A 21,964-nucleotide genomic window follows, 5' to 3' on the forward strand; every position below is an offset into this window, starting at 1 on the left:
ATGTGACTTTTTTTGATTTGTATTATCAGATATTAATCTTATGCTTTGTCCTTGCAGTCCCAATAATCACCTGTGTTATTGTGACGGTATATCTGTATTTCAAGTGTTGGTCATTTACTCCTAAATGTGAAATAGTGACAAGACTGCACTATACAAAGGATTTGCTTATGGAGAGTAACTGCTGTAACGCTAATGTTCTCTTCCAGTGCACTTCGGGATCAGTAGGCTGGTAAACTGAAACACCTGATAAGAATATTTATACATTTCATCTGAGAATTATACACTATTATTATTTTCTCTACAGCATATTTGCACAGTGTATGATGTTTCTCGGCACACTTCCCATATAAATTTTCCCTTCCATTTGAGTGATGTTTGGAGATATGAGATTTTTACCAACAAGATGGTGGTCTGCTCATCTGTCAATGAACTGTCAGGCCATACTTTGACGAGACACTGCTTGGAGGATGGATATTCACCATGGCCTCCAGAATGAATAATTATACATCTATACCGTGCAACACAGTGTGAAATGCATGGGAGGATGTTTGTCCCATTGTACCACTTATTAGGGATTTTTGCTGTTTCATTTGTGCATGGAGCGCAGGAAGGACGATGACCTAGATGCATCTGTGCATGCTGTAATTAATATAATCTCATCTTCACAATCCTTATGAGAGCAACACACACAGGGCTGTGTATTTTACTGTGTTCCTCACTTAAACTTGGTTCTTCAAACTTTGTAGTTATGCATGATAGTTAATGTCTATCTTCAAGCATGCCCCATTTGAGGTTTTTCAGAATCTCTGCGGTGCTCTCCCATAGGTCAAACAAACCTGTGGCCCTATGTGCTGCCTTTCTTTGTATGCATTTAATATTATATGTTAGTCCTATTTGATTTGTATCTCACACATTTGAGCAATACAAGTGTTTTTGTTATTAAGTGCTCTCCTCATATTTATTTGCAGATGTCACGCTTGGATTTGTTTCCTGTGTGTCTTAGAAACTCCTGATTTCACATTTTTCCCACAGTATTGAGGACCCACATTGCATAGATTTTAAATATTGCTTTGTATTGTTGGCACACTCTGATTACCAGTTTGAAGGAAACAGAACCGAACCAAATAATGATGTAAGTGCAGCATGCAGTCAAACTTTTAGGGTCAGTTGAACCTAATGATACTGGATGTCAGTTTTGTTCCATAAAATAATGAAGATATGGCATATAACATCAAATATGCATGAACAGAAATAGAACAGACCACTGACAATATTTGTTCTGTGTCTCTATTGGTGTGTGGAAGGTATGTTGTGGTGGTAGATTGATCTGAAGCATATTATAAGATCTAGGTTGTGTTGTGAGGTAATAGCTCATGAGTGAGTTGGTGAAACCAACAAATGTGAATATGAAATTGTAGATGCGGTAAAATACTGATCTGTAGTGTACCTCGAGGTGTAGATTAGACTATGAAGTAACAGTTTGGTTGTGAGTTGATGAAGTGGTATCAAACATTCCCGTTAATGCAAACTTTGCTCTAGGAAATTCATCTGAAGTAAATAGTGAGACTGCACTTACTGCAACCCAGCGTCCACTGTACCATACAGGCTAACAGTTTGTAGAAAAGAGGCATACCACTACACACACATTGCCATATACTATGCAGTGGTCTTGGGAATGTAGATGTAGGCAAGTCCATTTATTAAGTTTGCTGTCTACTCCAGGACTGTTTCTGTTTTGTTGAATAGACTAATGATTTAGATAGTTTTACAGCACATTTCACAGGCTGTTGATGTGCCAAATAATACTGCATCTAGTACATCACTGTTTTTACTAAATAATGTAATTTGAGACAGAGCTTGTGTAGGTTCTGCCATGTTAATGCCAAGGTGCCTGTTGTATAAAAGGGTTGATTTGTATTTTTCACCTGCCACATACAGCTGATGTCCATATTCAAGTTCTTGTACGTATGACTTTCAAATTGAGTAGAATTAGCAAATTTAATGGTTGCTATAGATTAATCAGTATATACCTGACAGCTGAAAAAAAGTATACATATAGATTTGGACACAACTGTTGCTGCTGTTGTAGGTGTGGGTTTGTATCATTTAATGGTGAGATATGGTACTCCAAAGACTCTGCTTATCTTCCACTTAATCTAAGCATACACCTTATTGTGCATCATCAGGTTCTTCACCAAATTACCCTGTCTGAAGGTCATTGTTTTGAGAGTGTTTCCCATGAAGTATACATCTATAACCCCGAATGGTTTTCAATGATTGCTTTTCCGTAATTTGTCATTATTATGGCCCATTGTGGTACAGTTTATGTGAGCAAGCTTTAGACTGCTGTCATTCTTCCTGTTCGGATACCAGAGTGAGGTTTTTCGTCTCACGACTGGTTTCGGGCTAGTGCCCATCCTCAGGTGTTCATACATTCGTGTACATGTTTATGTTGCTGGAGGACAGTAAGATTAAGTATCCTTATTATAATTATGCTGTTGTGACAGTTTTTCCACTCAGTTGCACATTTGTTACCATTTTCACATCTGTTTCACCACAGTGTAATTATAATAATCTTTATTGATCTCTAGCATTATAAACCTGTACTTAAATGTATAAACATCTGAGGATGGGCACGAGCCTGAAACCGGTCATGTGATGAATAAATAATCTTTTACTGTGATTGGTAGCAGAAATTTTTCTACACGCTATAAAGGAACAGTCGTGGAGTTCAACGGCATCCACTATGTATAAAATTCATGTGAGGTTTTTCTTTCCAGGATTGTCTTAATCTCTGTCAACTCTTATTCTTTGCTTTATGTAGTGCAAGTAAATCATTTTCATTGACTCTTATCATTACAGCCACAATTGATGTTGCTGTTATTTATGCCCTCGAGCATTGCATCAGATGGCATCATAAAAATTCCACAGTATTTCGCAAAGTGACTACTCGTCATGGTCAGGTGAAGACTTGTAGCATGTTAGTCAGTTTTGACAAAGCGCAAGTGCACATGTCAAGATAGATTGTATTTAGCTCTTGCACCTCAATAAATGTGTGTGGAAAGGAGGTGAAAAAAGGCTATTTGTTGCTCCTTCAATTTTGTTTGATTTTACTGGGTACAGGGATATGATGTCATTGCAGCATATTTAACTAAAAGATGCTTTATAACTTAGAACATTTTGGTATGTAGAAGTTATATTTGTATGTCACAATCCTCTTAGGTTTCCAAGTGTGAGGATGGTAATCTATACAGGTGATCTGGATGTCTCCCCAGAGGATATCCTGAAACGTGTCCATCAAAGATTCAATGTTGAGTTGCACAGAGACCAAGTGGATTTTGTGTATTTGAGATGGCGCAGGCTGCTCGAAGCTGACAGATATCCATTGTTCACAATACTGGGACAGAGTATTGGATCATTCCTTCTGGGACTGGAGGCAATACTTACTTATGTTCCAGGTCAGTGCAAAAGTCAGGCCGTTGATGTTTCTCTTAAAATAACTTTGTTATTGAGATGTGCCAAGTAGAGCTACAGGGCTGCTACTGTCAATTGCAACTTTCTTTGATGAGGTATGGTGTGTACTCTTAAACTGAAAGAGCTGTACAGCATTGACATACTGCATACTGCTTAATCTGCTGTTGGCTTTCATTCACAAAATTATTTTAATTCCTTTGCACTGATATTGTCAATTAAATATTACCTATTATGCATGAAGTTCTCATTTTTGCAATTGTAAAAATAGGCTACATTTAAAGCTTTGGTTTTCCTTTCCTTCCCATTTTATACTGCTTTCCTTTTACTTTTTTAATACTGGGTGGTTATAAGTAATGTGCAGCTACTCATGGAGGTCCAGTGTGGGCTGTAATTATCATCTGGCAAAACTTAGTAGATACATTCATATGGAACTGATTTATGGTCAAAACTAGTAAGTTCCAGTTTTGACCAACAGTGCAAATCTGGCACAGTACAGCATCTCGTTGACGTCTCTGGTGCTCATATTCAACAAATTGTGTAATCAGCAGTTAATAATAAAATCAACATTGCCTTTCACTAGTTTGACTTTTTCTGCCCACATCTCATTCTTAATCCATTACATGTGGAAACATTCCTATATGTGTTTCTTGAATTCAGAGTGCCAGATTTGCACCTGGTGGCCAAAATTGTAACTTTTTTTTTTTTTACTCCCAGCATAAATTAGTTTCACATTAGAATATCTACCAAGTTTCACTGCCATACAATTATTACAGCCCATACTGGACCTCTTTGAGGAGCTGCTCTTTAATTATAACCACCCAGTACATAGCAGTAAGAAGTCATACACAATTTCATATTGTTATTCGTACAAATATTTAGAAAAAGTAGTTTTTCTAAAATGAGATTAGTATTTGAATTGTTGTCTGTGTAATAGTTCCTTTTGAATTTGGTTGATAAATTGAGTATTACTGAAATGAAACTTTGAGATTCTGTTCTACTGTAACTACAACTGACATCTGTAACTTTAGTTTTTAAGTTTATGCAAACTTGGTGTAGATTACTCATTTGATTGTTGCTAGTGTTTGCAAGTTCATTTTACATCACTATTGTGTTTTGGGAAACAGTATATGATTGGCAAGTGTATTGTATCAAAGTTGGAAGCTTCAGTGATCTCGGTGATAGTGCCTACATTGTTGTTGCAATTGGTGATGCTGTGCAGAAATAAACACTCTCATGTGTTGCTGTTTCAGTGTTTTATTTGCCATCAGTTCTGCTTGCAATTAGAGAATTTCCAGCATCACTAACATCAAGCCTAATTTCAGAAAATGTAATTATTTCTTACTAAAAGACATGTTTTATATGCCATTAGCTGCACTAGAAATGTGTTATGTACCAAAAACAAACTGGTTTTCAGGTTTATAACAACTGCATGTGCATCAGTTTCTACAAAATGATAACTGTACATACATAGCAGTGATATAAGTCTACTTAAATTATGCACTTCTGTAGCAATGGCATGCTTGTTAGTTAATATGACAGGATTTGAAATATGTACTATAACATAGTACACAGTTCTAGAAACAAAGATGATGTGACTTACCAAACGAAAGCGCTGGCAGGTCGATAAGACACACAAACAAACACAAAAATACACACAAAATTCAAGCTTTCGCAACCAACGGTTGCTTCATCAGGAAAGAGGGAAGGAGAGGGAAAGACGAAAGGATGTGGGTTTTAAGGGAGAGGGTAAAGAGTCATTCCAATCCCGGGAGTGCCTTCTTGGTCACCCAGGCCTGCCAACCCAAAGTTTGTTACAGATTTATTGATGACATCTTCATGATCTGGACTCACAGTGAAGAAGAACTCCAGAATTTCCTCTCCAACCTCAACTCCTTTGGTTCCATCAGATTCACCTGGTCCTACTCGAAATCCCATGCCACTTTCCTTGACGTTGACTTCCATCTGTCCAATGGCCAGCTTAACACGTCCGTCCACATCAAACCCACCAACAAGCAACAGTACCTCCATTATGACAGCTGCCACCCATTACACATCAAACGGTCCTTTCCCTACAGCTTAGGTCTTCGTGGCAAACGAATCTGCTCCAGTCCGGAATCCCTGAACCATTATACCAACAACCTGAAAACAGCTTTCGCATCCCGCAACTACCCTCCCGACCTGGTACAGAAGCAAATAACCAGAGCCACTTCCTCAACCCAGAACCTCCCACAGAAGAACCACAAAAGTGCCCCACTTGTGACAGGATACTTTCCGGGACTGGCTCAGACTCTGAATGTGGCTCTCCAGCAGAGATATGACTTTCTCAAATCCTGCCCTCAAATGAGATCCATCCTTCATGAAATCCTCCCCACTCCACCAAGAGTGTCTTTCCGTCGTCCACCTAACCTTCGTAACTTCTTAGTTCATCACTATGAAATCCCCAAACCACCTTCCCTACCCTCTGGCTCCTACCCTTGTAATTGCCCCCGGTGTAAAACCTGTCCCATGCACCCTCCCACCACCACCTACTCCAGTCCTGTAACCCGGAAGGTATACACGATCAAAGGCAGAGCCACGTGTGAAAGCACCCACGTGATTTACCAACTGAGATGCCTACACTGTGAAGCTTTCTATGTGTGAATGACCAGTAACAAACTGTCCATTCGCATGAATGAACACAGGCAGACAGTGTTTGTTGGTAATGAGGATCACCCTGTGGCTAAACATGCCTTGGTGCACGGCCAGCACATCTTGGCACAGTGTTACACCATCCGGGTTATCTGGATACTTCCCACTAACACCAACCTATCAGAACTCCGGAGATGGGAACTAGCCCTTCAGTATATCCTCTCTTCTCGTTATCCGCTAGGCCTCAACCTCCGCTAATTTCAAGTTGCCGCCGCTCATACCTCACCTGTCTTTCAACAACATCTTTGCCTGTGTACTTCTGCCTCGACTGACATCTCTGCCCAAACTCTTTGCCTTTACAAATGTCTGCTTGTGTCTGTGTATGTGCGGATGGATATGTGTGTGTGTGCGCGCGCGCGAGTGTATACCTGTCCTTTTTTCCCCCTAAGATAGTCTTTCCGCTCCCGGGATTGGAATGACTCCTTACCCTCTCCCTTAAAACCCACATCCTTTTGTCTTTCCCTCTCCTTCCCTCTTTCCTGATGAAGCAGCCGTTGGTTGCGAAAGCTTGAATTTTGTGTGTATGTTTGTGTTTGTGTGTCTATCGACTTGCCAGCGCTTTCGTTTGGTAAGTCACATCACCTTTGTTTTTAGATATATTTTTCCCACGTGGAATGTTTCCCTCTATTATATTCATAGTACACAGTTCGTCATGTACGTCATTGCTGTCAAATTTTAGGCAACAACAGTTTTGGTAATGTTTGATATAACTGTCATATAGAGTAAGCATTGGAACTGTCATGTCGAGGAGTTTACATTACTTGTCACTTCTCTTTATTTTGCCAACCCTGGATGATTTTGGTGCATTGCACTATTTCGCATTTCTGCTATAAAAGGACTCGCTGGTCTAGGGTTATGCTTTCTGCTTAGGGTGCCACACAAGTCAGTCTACGGAAAGCACCAAGTCTGAAACCACGTAGAGATGTACACTGGATATGTGCAGCACATGGTTGGCGTGGGTGGATGATGACTGAACACATGTTTTGGTTCTTTCACCAGATAATGCATGGCACACATGGGACCCCAAGCTGTTGTAGTCCATTCTTTCTTCTACGGCTGCATTTTCTTCTCCATACCCCTCCCTCCTTGTCCTCGCTCCTCCCCCCTGCCCCTCTTTTCACCCTCTCAGTGATCTTTCTTATGTTGACGTGGCTAACCACTTGGTTTCCTGTATTCTTTGCCAGTTTGCTCCCCTTGCCTTGTCTTTTGTGTCAAAACTTGTTTGGGGTTTTGGTCACTCTTTTGGGTTTGATCTCCACTCCTAAATTTTCTCTCTGTCATCTGAGCCATTTGGGGAAGAACTCCATCCCTTGCACCTATGGCATGGATACCTCTTCCTTCCCCATCGTAGTCCCCCCTTTGCTCCGCTGGGTCACCAGCTCGTGCAGCCAGTCCATGCGGTCAGGCTGTTAAATAGAGATCTGGCAGCACAGGACTCACACTTATGATTCCTGAGCTGTTGCCTCCCCATGCGTGTTAGGTGTGTTTGCTTGTGATTCTGGAGCGTCAGAAACACCGGCAATGGCCTCCATCAAGATGGACCTTGCTGTGGCTGGGTGGTGCCCAGGGAGATCCCTTGATCAGAGTGGGTGGTATCAGGGCGGATGCTTTGCATATGAAATGTATCAAAATCCAAAAAACTGCCCATTTTTCTATGGCAGTCTCTTCAGTTGGTAATGGGTTATTGAATACTGCTTTGTATGGCCGTGCAGCCTTCCGTTTTGTGCCTACAGCCTGGGAGGATGGTCAGGTTCGCAATATTGGAGTGAAACACTTTCCCTGCTACGTTGCTTGCACTGGAATGGACAGGGACACATTCACTGCCACAAAACCATTCCTTTTTATGGAAAATATCAAAGACAAGTTTCATGAATTGTAGGCTCTTGGTAAGATGCAGTAAGGTTCCCTGTTGATCAAAACTTCTTTTGCCACCCTATCTGCAGGCCTTCATGCTTGTGATCATCTCGGTGACATCACGGTGTCCATTACTCTTCACTACTCTCTGAATATGGTTCAGGGAGTGATTTGTCATAGGGACCTCATCCTTCAAACTGATGAGGAACTCTGGGCCAGTCTGGCATTCATTTTGTTTGGCATGTGCAGAAAGGTCATAAGGTCAATCACACCAATACCAGCTCCTTTATTTTGGCTTTTAAGGGAGATACGATCGCAGAGAAGGTCAGGATGGTGTTGTTATTGGTGTGACGTGAAGCCATTCGTCCCATAACCCTTGAGGTGCTTTCAGTGCTTGCATTTTGGGCACATGTCTTCCTGATGTACTGTGGATCTACTATCTACGTCTATACTCTGCAAACCACCGTGAGATCAATGGTAGAGGGCACGTCCCTTTGCACCTGTTATTAGGGTTTCTTCCTGCTCCATTCAGGTGCAGAGCGCAGTGTGAGAAGAACGATTGATTGAATGCCTCTGTACGCACAGTAATTATTCTAATCTTATTCTCATGATCCCAATGTGACCAATACATAGGGGTTTGTAGTATATTCCTAGAGTAATCATTTAAAGCCGATTCTTGAAACTTTATTAATAGAGTTTCTCAGAAAAGCTTACACCTGTCTTCAAAAATCTTCCACTTCAGTTTCCCCTGTTAGCCCCATCTGGTAGGGTCCCATACATGTGGGCAATATTCCAGAACCTGTTGCACAAGAGATTTGTGAACAATCTCCTTTGTAGACTTTAGCGCTTCCCCAATATTCTACCAATAAACCGATGTCTACCACCTGCTTTACGTACAACTGAACCTATGTGATCATTCCATTTCATACCTCTACAAAGTGTTACCCCAGGTATTTGTACGAGTGGGTCGATTCCAACAGTGACTCATTGATATTATAGTCATAGAATACTACGTTTTTTCCCCCCTGTTTTGTGAAGTGCAAAATTTTACACATCTGAACATTTAGAGCAAGTTGCCAATCTCTGTACCATATTGAAATCTTACCAAGATCTGACTGAATACTTAAGCAGCTTTTCTCAGCTAGTATTTCATTATAGATAACTGCGTCATCTGCAAAAAAACCTGATTTTACTTTTAATATGGTCTGCAATGTCATTAATATACAATATGAACAGCAAGTGTCCCAGCACACTTCCCTGGGGCACACCTGAAGTTATTTGTACGTCTGACAGTGACTCTTCATCCACAATAAGATGCTGCATCCTCCCTACCAGAAAGTCCACAGTCCAGTCAATGATACCCCCATATGATTGTACTTTTCACAATAAATGTAGGTCCAGTAACAAGTCAAAGCTTTTCGGAAATCAAGAAACGCTAGATGTGCCTCATTGCCTTAATCCAAAGCTTTCAGTATGTCATATGCAAGTTGGGTTTCAGATAATCTGTGCTTTTGAAATCCAAGCTGTTTGGCATTAAGAAGGTGATTCTGTTCAAGATACCTCATTATATTAGAGCTCAGAATATGTTCTAAGATTCTACAACAAATCAGTCTCAAGGATATTGAACGGACACTAAATTTAGTGCCACTAACAGCCTGTACACACAACTAGAGTTTCTTTGGGTTATGTGAAAGATAATTCTACAATATTCTGCTACAGTACTCATTGAAGGTGTCACAAATTGCTCTCTTGAGAGTCAAATGCATTTCATTCAACATATCTCTATATATATACCACTATGCTTTGTTTTACACCTACTATGCAGTAATCTCTTTATCTCTAGAAATTTCTTTACAGTTGTTGTATACCATGGAGGGTTCCTTCCATTACGAACTGTTCGACTGTGTACATATCTGTCCAGTGCACGGTCAACTATTCTTGTAAACTTGAGCCAGAGTTCCTCCACATCCTCCTGTCTTGTAATGAAAGTTTCAAGTTCCTCATTGAAATATGACACTACTGATTTTTTAAATCTAGTTTACATTTATATCTTTCTTGCTTGTTTTAGTTGTTCTTTGGACTTTGCTAATCGTTGTTGCCGCAACCGTATTGTGGCCATGGATACCAGTTTCAACGTGGACTTCCTCAAAGAGGTCAGATCTATTTCTTGCTGTTAGATCCAATATATTTCCATCATGAATGCGGTTACTATCTATCTATTCTATATAGTTCTCAGAGAAGGCATTTAGTAAAGGTTCACAGGATGTCTTATCACACCAACTAACAAAACTGTAAATTTTCCAATTAATTATGGATAATTAAAGTCTCTGATGATAACAGTGTAACTGGGGAACTTATATACAAGTGAACTGAAGTTTTCACTGAATTTTTGGTTAAATCAGGAAATGAGCCTGGTGGGCTATAGAAGGATCCAGTTATCATTTTATGCCCACCCCTGATATCAAGTCTTGCCCGAACTATCTCACAAGCAGCTTAATTTTCTTGTCTACTGCAATGAATACACCACCTCCATTTCCTGTTTGCTTATCGTTTCGATATACACTTAAATTTACCCCAAAAATCTCACTGCTGTCAGTTTCAGGTTTGTCAGCTTTCTGTATCTTGTATTACATTATCTTCACTGCTTTTCATGAACACTTCAAACTGGCACTGTGTTGGAAATGCTTCAGCAGTTTACCATTAGGATTTTAATATCCTCACCTGTGGGAGGCATTTCTTTCAATCTTACACTGGTACTTCAGGTTTTCCTACAGCTGTCATTATCTGAGGTGCATGGATAGTTGCCTGATCTAAAAAACCCTTTTGTGCACCCCACACAGTCACATACCTGAATAGCAGCCTCTGATGTGTAGTGCACACCTGACTTATTTAGGGGAAGCCCACCATTCTCAACCCTTTGGTGCAAGGCCAGGAAGTTGCAGCCTAGCTTGCCACAGAACTTTCGAAGTCTCTCTTTCAGTCCTTCCATTCGACTTGGAACCAAAGGGCCATGATCAGTTCTGGAGACAATGTTGCAAGGCTTATTAACCTTCTCTGCCACTCGCTAGTATGAGCCAAGAATGACCTCGGAGCCCAGATGAGAGGCGTCATTTGCCCCACAATCTGCAGTTGATTGTACCCCGCTTTTTCAATGGTTGCCGGAATAGCCTCTTCAACATATTGAATGAGGCCCCCAGGCATATATGTGGTGTTCTTTCCTGTCCCTTGCTGCCGTTTCCCCAAGGGGTACCATCATTCGCCATACATTCAAACTGCCAACAGTTAATAGACCCTACCCTTTTGCGTTTGCAGCCTCCTGACACCAGACAAAACAGGTTTCCCCAAAACAGGTGAAGTGAGTCCCACTGACTTAGTTTCAGTGATAAGACAGCACCTCAAGCTTGTTGGATAGGGGGATCAGCACATCATCCCTACTCCTTCCTGGTCTCCGCCCATCCTGTACAGGACGCTTAGACCTCCCATTGACATGCCGCTCACTGTCAAGTGGATGGTTAATGACAGATCTTGTACTTTCTGCAGAGGAGGCAGGATCCACAGGAGAGGATAGTACCCTAGGTACCTCTGGGTAACAGTATCACAGGTACACGACTCTCGGGAGCTCTACCAGTACACCGATTTGCAGCAGCTGCCAATTGTTTGGCAGTAGTCGGGCAATGTCCAGCTGCTGACGAATGTCAGCCAACTCCTCCCTTGTTTGAGAACAGCGTTCACAGTGGGACTGCAATATATTACAAGACAGTAAACCAGTAACTTTAAATTACCCCCGCTGATTATTTTTAAATCTGTTGAGCTACAACCTTGCTAATTCCCTATAAGAATTTAAGCAAATAAACAAAATGAGATTTCTGTTAAGGCAACACAAAACCTTGTTGTGGAAGTTACTAGTTTCCTAAAACGTATTGATATCATTGTTGCCAGCAAACTTAAAAATAGTAAATTTACAAGTAATGCAGACAATATATAGGGCTACTCCCATTTAAGAGAAAACTTGATGTAACACTATATGTTAGTTAGAAAATCTGCCTCAGTAATTAAATCACAAATGCCGACTTGCTACAGATTGCTTGTAGATTACGCAAAGGACAGTGGTAACTCCTGAAAATTCTCAAAAACGCACATTTATTTGCATTCATATAAAATGAAATTCGAGGATGATCTATTCTTTGGCTGATGTGTGAATAAGAAATGCTGATTTGTTATGAAATAAGTTACAGTATGTATCCATAATACTGATACCGGTAACTTACTAAAATATAGTTTTGTGAGCATCAGAAAATTCTCAGACTGACCTATTTCCCATGTAATTGTATAACGAATTAGAGAGATTGTTTTGAATGAGGGTAGGCCTACTGTTTTCAAAAATTTTAAGGGAGCACAATTTAGTTTTAGCCTACAGTTGACAATAACAGTTTATCATTGCACTCGCAAATGTTCAGTGTCACAATATTTGACAATATATCACAATACAAACGGGTATTGATACATTCAATGAAAGATTACGCAGAAGCAACACAAACAGTAAAATATACAAATCTAGGCCCCCTCTCCTCTCCTCGTCCCTTGTGGTTTCCACACCCTCTGCTCCAGGTGCCACTCCTCCTCCCTGGCCGAAGGAGTGTGTGTTAATTGTCACGACCATTACTCACCACGCTCACCGGAATGCTCGACGAATAAGATGGAAATCGAACAATGGAAAATCCATGATGGAATGTAACAATACCAGAGAAGGAAAGGAAGAGAAGACAAAGGAGTAAAAGACCCTTGATTGTTTATTTTACACTGAGGCTCATCAGAGATATGACCAACTTCACCCTGTGTCGACAACTTCTACCTTTGCTTCTGTTAACATTCTTTCCCCCTCTTCCTTACCCCAGTCCCATCCCCCTCTCCTCTCCCCACCCACCCTCTGCTCCAGGTGCCGCTCCTCCTCCCTGGCTGAAGAAGTGTCCCCCTTCTTCGCCACCTGCTGGTTATGGGGCTCCCTCCTGGGACCCCTCCCTCTGGCATCTCTCTGGCCAGAGGCCTGCTGTCACAACTCGGCCACAGTATCCCAGGACTGTCGCTCCCCCGTCACAGCTTGAGTCTGACTTCTTATTTGTGGATGTCAGCCCATCCTCATTAGTCACAGATGGTGACAGTGGCATGATTGGCACCCACCCGTTTGCCTCCATTTGGATACACACTCTGTGCTTATTCAGTGGAACTGTAATGGATACTTCCCAGAGTTGCAGTCCCTTATTTTCTTTTACTCAGTAGTTTGTATCGTTTTCAAGGAATCTCATTTTATTGATGCTCACTCACCGACCTTTTGTGGGTTTCCTGCTTTCTGTCAAAACCGGATCGACACTTTGTTGGCTTTTGGCACCATTTGCGTGTTGGTCCTTACAGATACTCTTACTACGTGGATCCAGCTTCGTATTGCAAAGGAAGCTTTTGCCGTCTGGGTCCACTTGGACTCTATGGTGACGATTTGCAGTCTCTGTCTCCCTCCTAACAGGCCACCTACATCTGCTGCCCTAACTGCCCTCCTTCAGCAAATTTCCCCTCCTTACCTCCCCCTTGGCAGTTTTAATATCTATCACCCTTTGGGGGGCAGTGTTTCTTCATCTAGTTCCTTGCAGATCACGACCTGTGCCTTCTTAATGATGGCTCCCCTACTCTTTACTCTTTTTAGTGCCGCGTACGGCACTTCCTGTGCCATTGATCTTTCGCTCCCCTCCCCTCCCCTCCTCTCCCCTCCCTTTCCATCCTTTCTCCCTTGCACTGGTTGCCACACAGTGATCTCCATGATAGTGACCACTTCCCGTTGATTATCTCATTCCCTTCCCACCTCCCAATGATCAGGTTACCCCATTAGCTTTCCATTGTGCTGATGGGCATCTGTATACCTCCCAGATCATATTTGCACCTTCTTTGTCAGGTTGCATTGACGAAGTTGTCCGTGATCTGTCTGATAACATAATTCGCGCTGCCAGCATTGCCATTCCCTGCTCGACAGGCCCCACTCCCTGTCAGCTCTGTGGTGGAGCTCTACCATTACCACTGCCATTTGTGATCGTCATTACACCTCGCAGTATCTAAAGCTGCACCCGTCCTCTGCCAGTCTTATTGCCTTTAAAACATCTTCACACTAAAGCCCATTACTTAATCAAACATGGCTAGTGTGTGTGTTGGGAACACTTTGTCTCCTCCCTAGGTTCTTCTGTCACTTTGTCACATGTGTGAGCTACACTCTGCACCCTCCAAGGATGTCAGCAGTAGTCCACGATTCTGGGCCTTGCCCTTCCAGGTGGCCTTTATACAGATGAATCAGTGCTCGTGGAACACCTCGTGACCCACTTTGCAAAGGCATTGTTGTCAGCCTCCTATCCCGCTGCACTACCCCTCTGGAAACAGTGGGCTGAAGCTTCCCACTCACGTTTTACCCCGTGTCAGATGGAATCCTACAATGAACTATTTACTAAATATGAGCTTCTGGCTCTCTCTTCTTCACACAATTCAGCTTCTGGCCCTGATTCCGCCCATGACCAATTTCTTCAGTGTCTCAATTCTCCACAACGACAGTATCTCCTCCAGATGTTTAACTGTATTTGGCTCAGACATTTTCTCATCAATGGAGAGAGAATATTGTGGTTTCTTTTCTTAAGCCTGACAAAGATCCAACATCCCATGGTACTTTACCAGCCGTCAGTCTAACGAATGTCTCCTGCAAGTTACTGGAATGGACAGTGGCTTGTCAGCTCAATTGGATCCTTGAATCTTGGGATCTCTTATCTCCTTATCAATGCGGCTTCGTGAGGAATGATCTCCAATCGATTATCTGCTTTCATTGGAAACTGCAGTTTATCAGGCCTCTCCTCAGTGCCAGTTTAGTTTGATCTTCATGAGACTTAAGACACAGCTTGGCACAACCACATCCTCCTCACGCTCCATGAGTGGGGTCTTTCAGGACTCCACCTCTCCCAATTTTTATTCGCCACTTCCTGTATCACCAGTCATTCAGAGTCTGCGTTGGCACTGTTCTCAGCTCTGTGCCGACCCAGGAGAATGGCATTCCACAGGGTTCTATATTAAGTGTCCTTCATTTTCTCATAATGTTCTCGTTTGTTTTCCCTGATAGGGTTTTTAAAGTGCATCTTTCGGAACAATTTATTAGTCATGATGTGGAGTTATGTGGCATTCTGATGGCACTGGAGAGGATTCACAGACGTCTGCGTACAAGGTTTGTTGTCTGTTACAACTTGCTTAGTGCACTACAGGCACCAAATGTATTCAGTAGGCCAGCTGATTCAGCTCATCCATGACTCATTACAGGGCTCCAATATCATGGCAAGGAAGTGATATATTGCTGAGTATACCTGGCCATATAGGGATACAGGGAAATGACATTTCTGACAAAGCCACCAAGGAAGCATTGTCAGCATGGTGCTGTCCGTCAGTGTCCCATCCCGTTGCACGCTATCATCTCATTTTCTGACAGGCGCCTCGTGTGTCAGTGGGAGACTGACTGGTCGCAGATGACAGAAAACAAAGTGCGGTCGCTCAAATCGACAACACGGGCATGGCGGACTTCATATAAGGAAGGAGGCTCTGCTTACTAGGCCGTGCATTGCACATAGCTCTTACACACATACCGAGCGAGGTGGCGCAGTGGTTAGACACTGGACTCGCATTCGGGAGGACGACGGTTCAATCCCGCGTCCGGTCATCCTGATTTAGGTTTTCCGTGATTTCCCTAAATCGCTCCAGGCAAATGCCGGGATGGTTCCTTTCAAAGGGCACGGCCGACTTCCTTCCCCATCCTTCCCTAATCCGATGAGACCGATGACCTCGCTGTCTGGTCTCCTTCCCCAAAACAACCCAACCCTTTCACACATGGCTTCCTCATCTAGTGGAAGAACCCACTACCCTGTGAAGTTTGGCTTGTGCCATTTTCAGTTCAGAATATTTTGGTAACGTGTCCTATAACTGATATTAGGGCAGCCCTCAGTCTCGGTGGAGATCTGTCCACTGTCCTTGCCAACACTGATTCCAGTGTTACAAGAATGGTGAAATTGTTCCCTGAATTAGTTGGGAAGGAGGCAGACTTTAATACATCATAAACTGCTCCGCATGCGGGGACAGCCTTTGTCCCAACCCCTGAGATTGTCATGCTGACTTTTCATCGGGGCACTGATGATGACCTTGATGTTGAGAGTCCCTCACCTCAAATCATCATCTATTTTCTCATCGCTATTAGAAGGACTTGTTTTCTCCACCGGACTGTGTGGCACCCACACTCTGTATGTGAATGATTTCTGTATTTGGGCTAGCTCCGACTCAGTGGCCTCAGCGGAACAACAGTTCCGAGGTGCCATCTGGCATGCTTCCACATGGACACTCTCACACGGTTTTCAATTCTCTCCCCTTTAAGTCGAGGGTGGTGCATTTCTGTTCCTGTACTATGGTCCATCGTTATATGGAGCTCTACCTCGATGCCCACTGCCTAAGCATGTTCCCCAGTGCTGTTTCTTGTGTCTTCTTTTTGACAGCAAGCTTACTTCGTTGCCCCACAGCTGTCATCTGGTTGGCTATTTCTGTGACTCTATGTCCTTCGCTTCCTTGCCCACACCTGTTGGAGTGCAGGTTATTCAACCCTTCTCCGGCTGTACTGGACATTAATTCTGCCTTGTTTGACTATGGTTGTCAAGTTTATGGATCAGCTGACCCTTCCACACTGCTCCTCTTGGACCAGGTTCATGGTCGTGGTATCTGTTTAGCCACCGGTACTTTTCGCACTATCCCCGTCGGTAGTCTCCTGGTAGGTGCAGGGACCACTCCCCTTTCAGTTCAGTGGTCCCAGCTCATGGTTTCTTATCCCATCACTATCTGCTCTTCCCCTGCTCATCCCTCCTATTCTGTTATTTTTGCAGCTTCAGGCCGTCACTCGCCAGCTGCCCACCCTTGGGTGGGTTTACCGATTGGGCTCTGCCTCACTTCTCTCTGTCGTGACTTTCATCTCACATCCTTGTCCTCTCCCCCACATTGTCTCCCAACCCCTCTCCTCCTCCCCAATGGAAAATCTGACAGATTTTGCTGCAGGGTATCATACAATGTGAACACGAGAGCCTCCTGCCAGTTGAACTCCAGACTAGGCTCCAATAGTAACCACATCAGCATTGGAGTGTTGGGTGAAGGAGCTTCGAATGAGGGCCAAATAAGGAAACCAGTGGCTTGTGATGGGTGCTTGATGAGGAACCTTGCTCCATACAGGAAAAAGGTGAAACATTTCAACTCCGAAAATAATAGTGAGCATTTCCTTTTCCATCATGACTCTGTACAGTGGAAAGCATCTTTAACGTGTAAGCGATTGGCTGTTTGGTGCCATCTGTGTTTCTTTGACTGCACCAATGCCATACTGGGACATGTCATCAGCCAGGATTAAATGTTTACCCAGCAAGAAGAAGCCAGGCAGGGAGCAGAGATTGTAAAGTGAGTGATTGTAAAGTTTGTTGACAGTCCTCAGACCAGACTAGCTTAACGTCCTTCTACCAAAGCTGGTTAAGAGCACAGCAGATGTGTGTGGTCTGTCAAAATTAACTGGACATAATATGCAATCTTACTCAAAAAATGACTGTAGCTCCGTCAGGTTCTTGGGTGCCAGTTGGTTGACAGTGACTTTGATGTGGTCATCCATAGGGACAGGGCCATCTTTGCTAAATACATGTCCCAAAAATTATACTTTTGGGGAGGAAAAACTGTACTTTTCTGGCTTGTTATGAAGGACGTTCTCCAGGATGCATTGGAAAATCGACTGAAGGTTTCATAAATCCTCCTTTCATGTAGGGCCTGACACCCGGATATCAAGGTATTTGATATGACAGGGAACGTCCTGAATCAACTATTCCAAATACTGTTGATTAATTTCTGCTGCAGACAAGATTTCAGAAGGCAGGTGATTAAACCGCTAAAACCAAAAGGGAGCATTGACTACCAAGAAAGACTGAGAAACTGCATCCAATGGCCACTGCAGGAGGCATTGCACAAGTTGATGCGTGAAAAATAGCCCCCCCCCCCCCACTCACCCCCCCCCCCCCCCCCCCCCCACGCACACGCAAACACTCCTCTTCCCCTCCCCTCAGAGTCCACTGGAAACATTGACATCCAATGCCTGAATTTCACCCTGATGATTTTCACAAACAGTAGCGCATTGGCCTATCTAATCGCAAATCCCACACATGGCCTCCACATGCTCAACAGTCTCATCAAACATACAACAAATGACACATGGTACAGGATTGCTGGCTCACCAAATGAACAGAAGGAGCATAACACCAAGGATCTACTCTGCTGCTAGCAGGAATTAAGACACTGCTATCAGTGTGAACCTGCTGAGCTCTGTCCACACAAAGACGCACAGCGCCGCAGTGCTGCAACACTGGAATTATTGACAGTGGCGAGAGGTTGCATGGCTACGGGGGCTGTTTACCATACACATCTAATTCAGCCACAGGCCGAGTATTAGAAAGGGCAGCCTTTTCTGCCGCTCTAAGCTCTTATGATTCTGCAATCTGGGCAATGGTGGCTAAAGAAGCGTTGGATGAGGTCTGTATCCTAGTCTCGACATTGGGATTGGACACTAACCAGACAGTCATATTTTGAATTAACAAGCCTACTCAAGAGGTAGCATATTTGGGCCACTCAGAACAATACTTCCACGAGAGATCTCACAAAGCCACCATCCAGGCCACATAAGACTGCCGAGGGCAGTTTTGGTGCCACTTAAGCTGCAACTGCGCCACCACTGCTTGGGTTTCATGTCCAAAATACTGCATCAGCAATTGACAAAGCTCATCAAAGGGGAGTTGCTTAGACTCAGTGGAGGGATTCAAATTTTGGGCAACTTTTTATAAACCTGTACTGGTTGAAAACAAAAAGGCGACCTCTTCGACTGGATCAATGATATGTCTTACCTGGCAGTGCAATAAGAACTGTCACAGTTAATTCTTCCATAGACTCACGTAGACTCATCAGAATCATCAAATGGTGGAGGGGGGGGGGGGAGTTGAGGATAAAACTGCCCAATGGGCACGTGACATGCTGCCAGCAAGGAAAGATCACAAAGCAAATCTCCATTCTGCACACATAAGAATGTCCTTCGTCGTTGCTTTAATATCTGGACATGTGTGACAATGCTGCTACACTCGTGTCGGTGCTGGTACTTCATAGGCCAGCGGTGGCTCGATAATAACTTGGGAACTGATGCCTGCGAGAGGAAATGAAAACTCACTGTGCAAGTCAATCTGCTGGAAGCAGAAAGTCCAAAATCACAGAGAGATGTGCACAGGGATAAACTCAGCACGTAGCTGGCTCAGGCAGCTGACAACTGACCAGTTGGCAACAACACTCAGCATGAAGTGCAAGGTGAGGCTGTTTTTGTTGAATTCAGCATAAGCATTGGCCCACTCTACTTATTGCCACCTGCAAGTAAGCACTTCCGCCAGCAGGTCTGCCAATACTACATGTTGTGTATGGCCTCCGTGATAGGTTTTACACCATTTCATCTGCCCCCATCGCAATGTCTGCTGGTGAGGATACAAAAGGTGTCAATATAAATCCGTACTGTTGTATCTTCTTTTTCTTCCTCTCTGGGATTACTATGCCTATTTATTTAGACCGTGCGGCAGTAGAGAACAGGTGGTTCCTTTGACTGTACCCCACTTAAGGGCCGTTATTTATCTGGTCCCTTTTGATTTTCTTCATCTGTTACTGTGCATACTGCTTGTAGTTTTCAGGCAATTTGCAAAATATGCATCACTTTATACTTGGAAATATAGGTGTGTGTTATGTTCACTGTGTCCCATTTTTGTTGGCTGTCATAGTTGCTCTACCATTAGTCTCTTTCCCAACTCTGTTTATTTTATCTTAGTTTTCTGTTATCTTATAGTGTGCAGTTAGTTACAGTATGGGCACATTGCAAAGTATACATTTCATTTACTGGTATATACCTAATATAACTAGCAGAGAATGCATGTGAAATGAAATCATGTGGACCTTTGGAAGAGGTTGGTACCTTGATATCCAAATAAACTGGGTAATTATGTCTTGGTCACATTTTGATTTATTTCAACAGATGATCGGGTCTCACTTTACGGCTATCATCAGATGTTAAAAAGAGCAGCAATGTTCAGGACATATATCATAAACTGAATGGTTAGTGAGTGGTGCTATACTCTTAGCAAATATTCACTTACTAAATGTCTGCCACTGTTTCTTCTACCAGGGCCACTGGCACCAAACTTTGTAATGTTTACTATTTTTTTTTTTTTTTTAATATTGCACTTCTTGTCAAGCAGTGTTCATAATGAAACCTCTCGTGTGTCATTACCCTTCTTAAGATCTGGTTGAGGCTGTAAAGTAGAAATTGGTAATCGGTTCAAATATATCAGAATGTGAGCATGCATGTGAATTCCTCAGTTCACAAAAAGCAGTGCACTGATTGCTGTGCTATCACAGTCTCCACTGGGCTGCAACTTCACACCTTTATACACTTATTACAAATTCGCCCTGTCCTATATGTGACAAAGTTTATGCACTTATGGTTGTTTCTGGAGCCTTCAGTTGGTGCACAGACTGTGTCGTACATACTCCTGACAAGCAGTGGATAATTATAAGCCACTGGTGCATTACATAAGTCTTGTGATACCCACCTCACTTTGTTGTATTGTATTGTATTGTATTTATTTATTTATTTATCCTGTGGATCACATATTGTACAAAGTACACATGATATAGGACAAGTCATTTTTCTTAACAAATATCATTTAAAAAAATGTACACAAAATTGTTCATTGATGAATATAGTAACTTCACATACAGAGAATACAAACAATTTACATGGGGAACTAAGAAACATGTAGGCAATGTAGTGCTACTTTAAATTTACACAAATAATCACTGAGATTACAGAATAGTGAAAATGTCAACTGGAAACACAACAGTAGGACAATGTCATTTAAAAACTACATTACACATGAAATAAACATTGAGATTTCACAGACAATTAAGTTTTAATACTAATAGAATGTGTACTTGTACATTCAAAAGCGAGTTGAAAAATTTTGGGAAGTGAAACTGAAACATAGTTGTGTATAGTAGAAATTAGGTTATTATTTTGCCTACAGAATGTTTTACTCTAATCACAGTATTTTACAAAGGAACTTTATAATTTTTCATTTCCAGGAATTCTTGTACTGAATAGAAACAGTGCTTTGTCAGAAATGCCTTTAGTTTATTTTTAAATATTGGATCTGGAGCAGTTTTTATTTGTTCTGGAATTTTATTGTGTAATACGACACCCAGATGAGTTATATATTTTTGGTATGATGATGTCCTTGAAAAAATTTGATGGATATTAGATTGATTGATTGATTAGATTGATAATGAGCGTGTATATCATTGTTTTGGATTAATTTGCCTGTTCTTGAGAGGTATTCCCTGGTGAATAGGATTGTTTCTTGAATGAATAGGGATGGGACGCTTAGAACATTTAGTTTTATAAATTGACATTTACAGGATTCCAGCTTTTTGAGGCCACAGATTATCCTCATTGCTCTTTTTTGTAGTTTAAATATATTTGTGCTGCGAGTTGAATTTCCCCAAAAGATGATTCCATAGCGGAGCAATGAGTGGAACTGCGCATGGTATGCTTGCATTAGTGTGGATTTACTTGTAGTAGATTTTAGTATTCTTAGTCCATAGCACAATGATGAGAGTTTCTTTGATAAGTTGTTTATATGTGTGTCCCATTTTAAATTTTGTTGGACCCATAGACCCAAAAATTTTGTTGCATTTACATTTTCAATTTTATCATTATTTAACTTTACTTGGATAGTTTTTTGACTGGATGTGGGAATTAGATGGAAGTTGATACATACAGTTTTCCCAC

At 42.3% G+C, this 21,964-nt stretch overlaps 1 protein-coding gene across 1 annotated transcript in view; it reads left to right on the forward strand.

Annotated features, from left to right (window-relative positions):
• LOC126100532 (GDP-Man:Man(3)GlcNAc(2)-PP-Dol alpha-1,2-mannosyltransferase) overlaps positions 1 to 21,964 on the forward strand; it is an 82,274-nt gene that overhangs the window by 2,117 nt on the left and 58,193 nt on the right. The window contains exon 4 of the mRNA XM_049911150.1: positions 3,223 to 3,458. Within this exon, the coding sequence (XP_049767107.1) occupies positions 3,223 to 3,458 (236 nt within the window). The remainder of the gene's footprint in view (positions 1 to 3,222; positions 3,459 to 21,964) is intronic.

The sequence above is a fragment of the Schistocerca cancellata genome, chromosome 9, assembly GCF_023864275.1.
Source record: "Schistocerca cancellata isolate TAMUIC-IGC-003103 chromosome 9, iqSchCanc2.1, whole genome shotgun sequence".
Classification (NCBI taxonomy): Eukaryota; Metazoa; Arthropoda; class Insecta; order Orthoptera; family Acrididae; genus Schistocerca; species Schistocerca cancellata.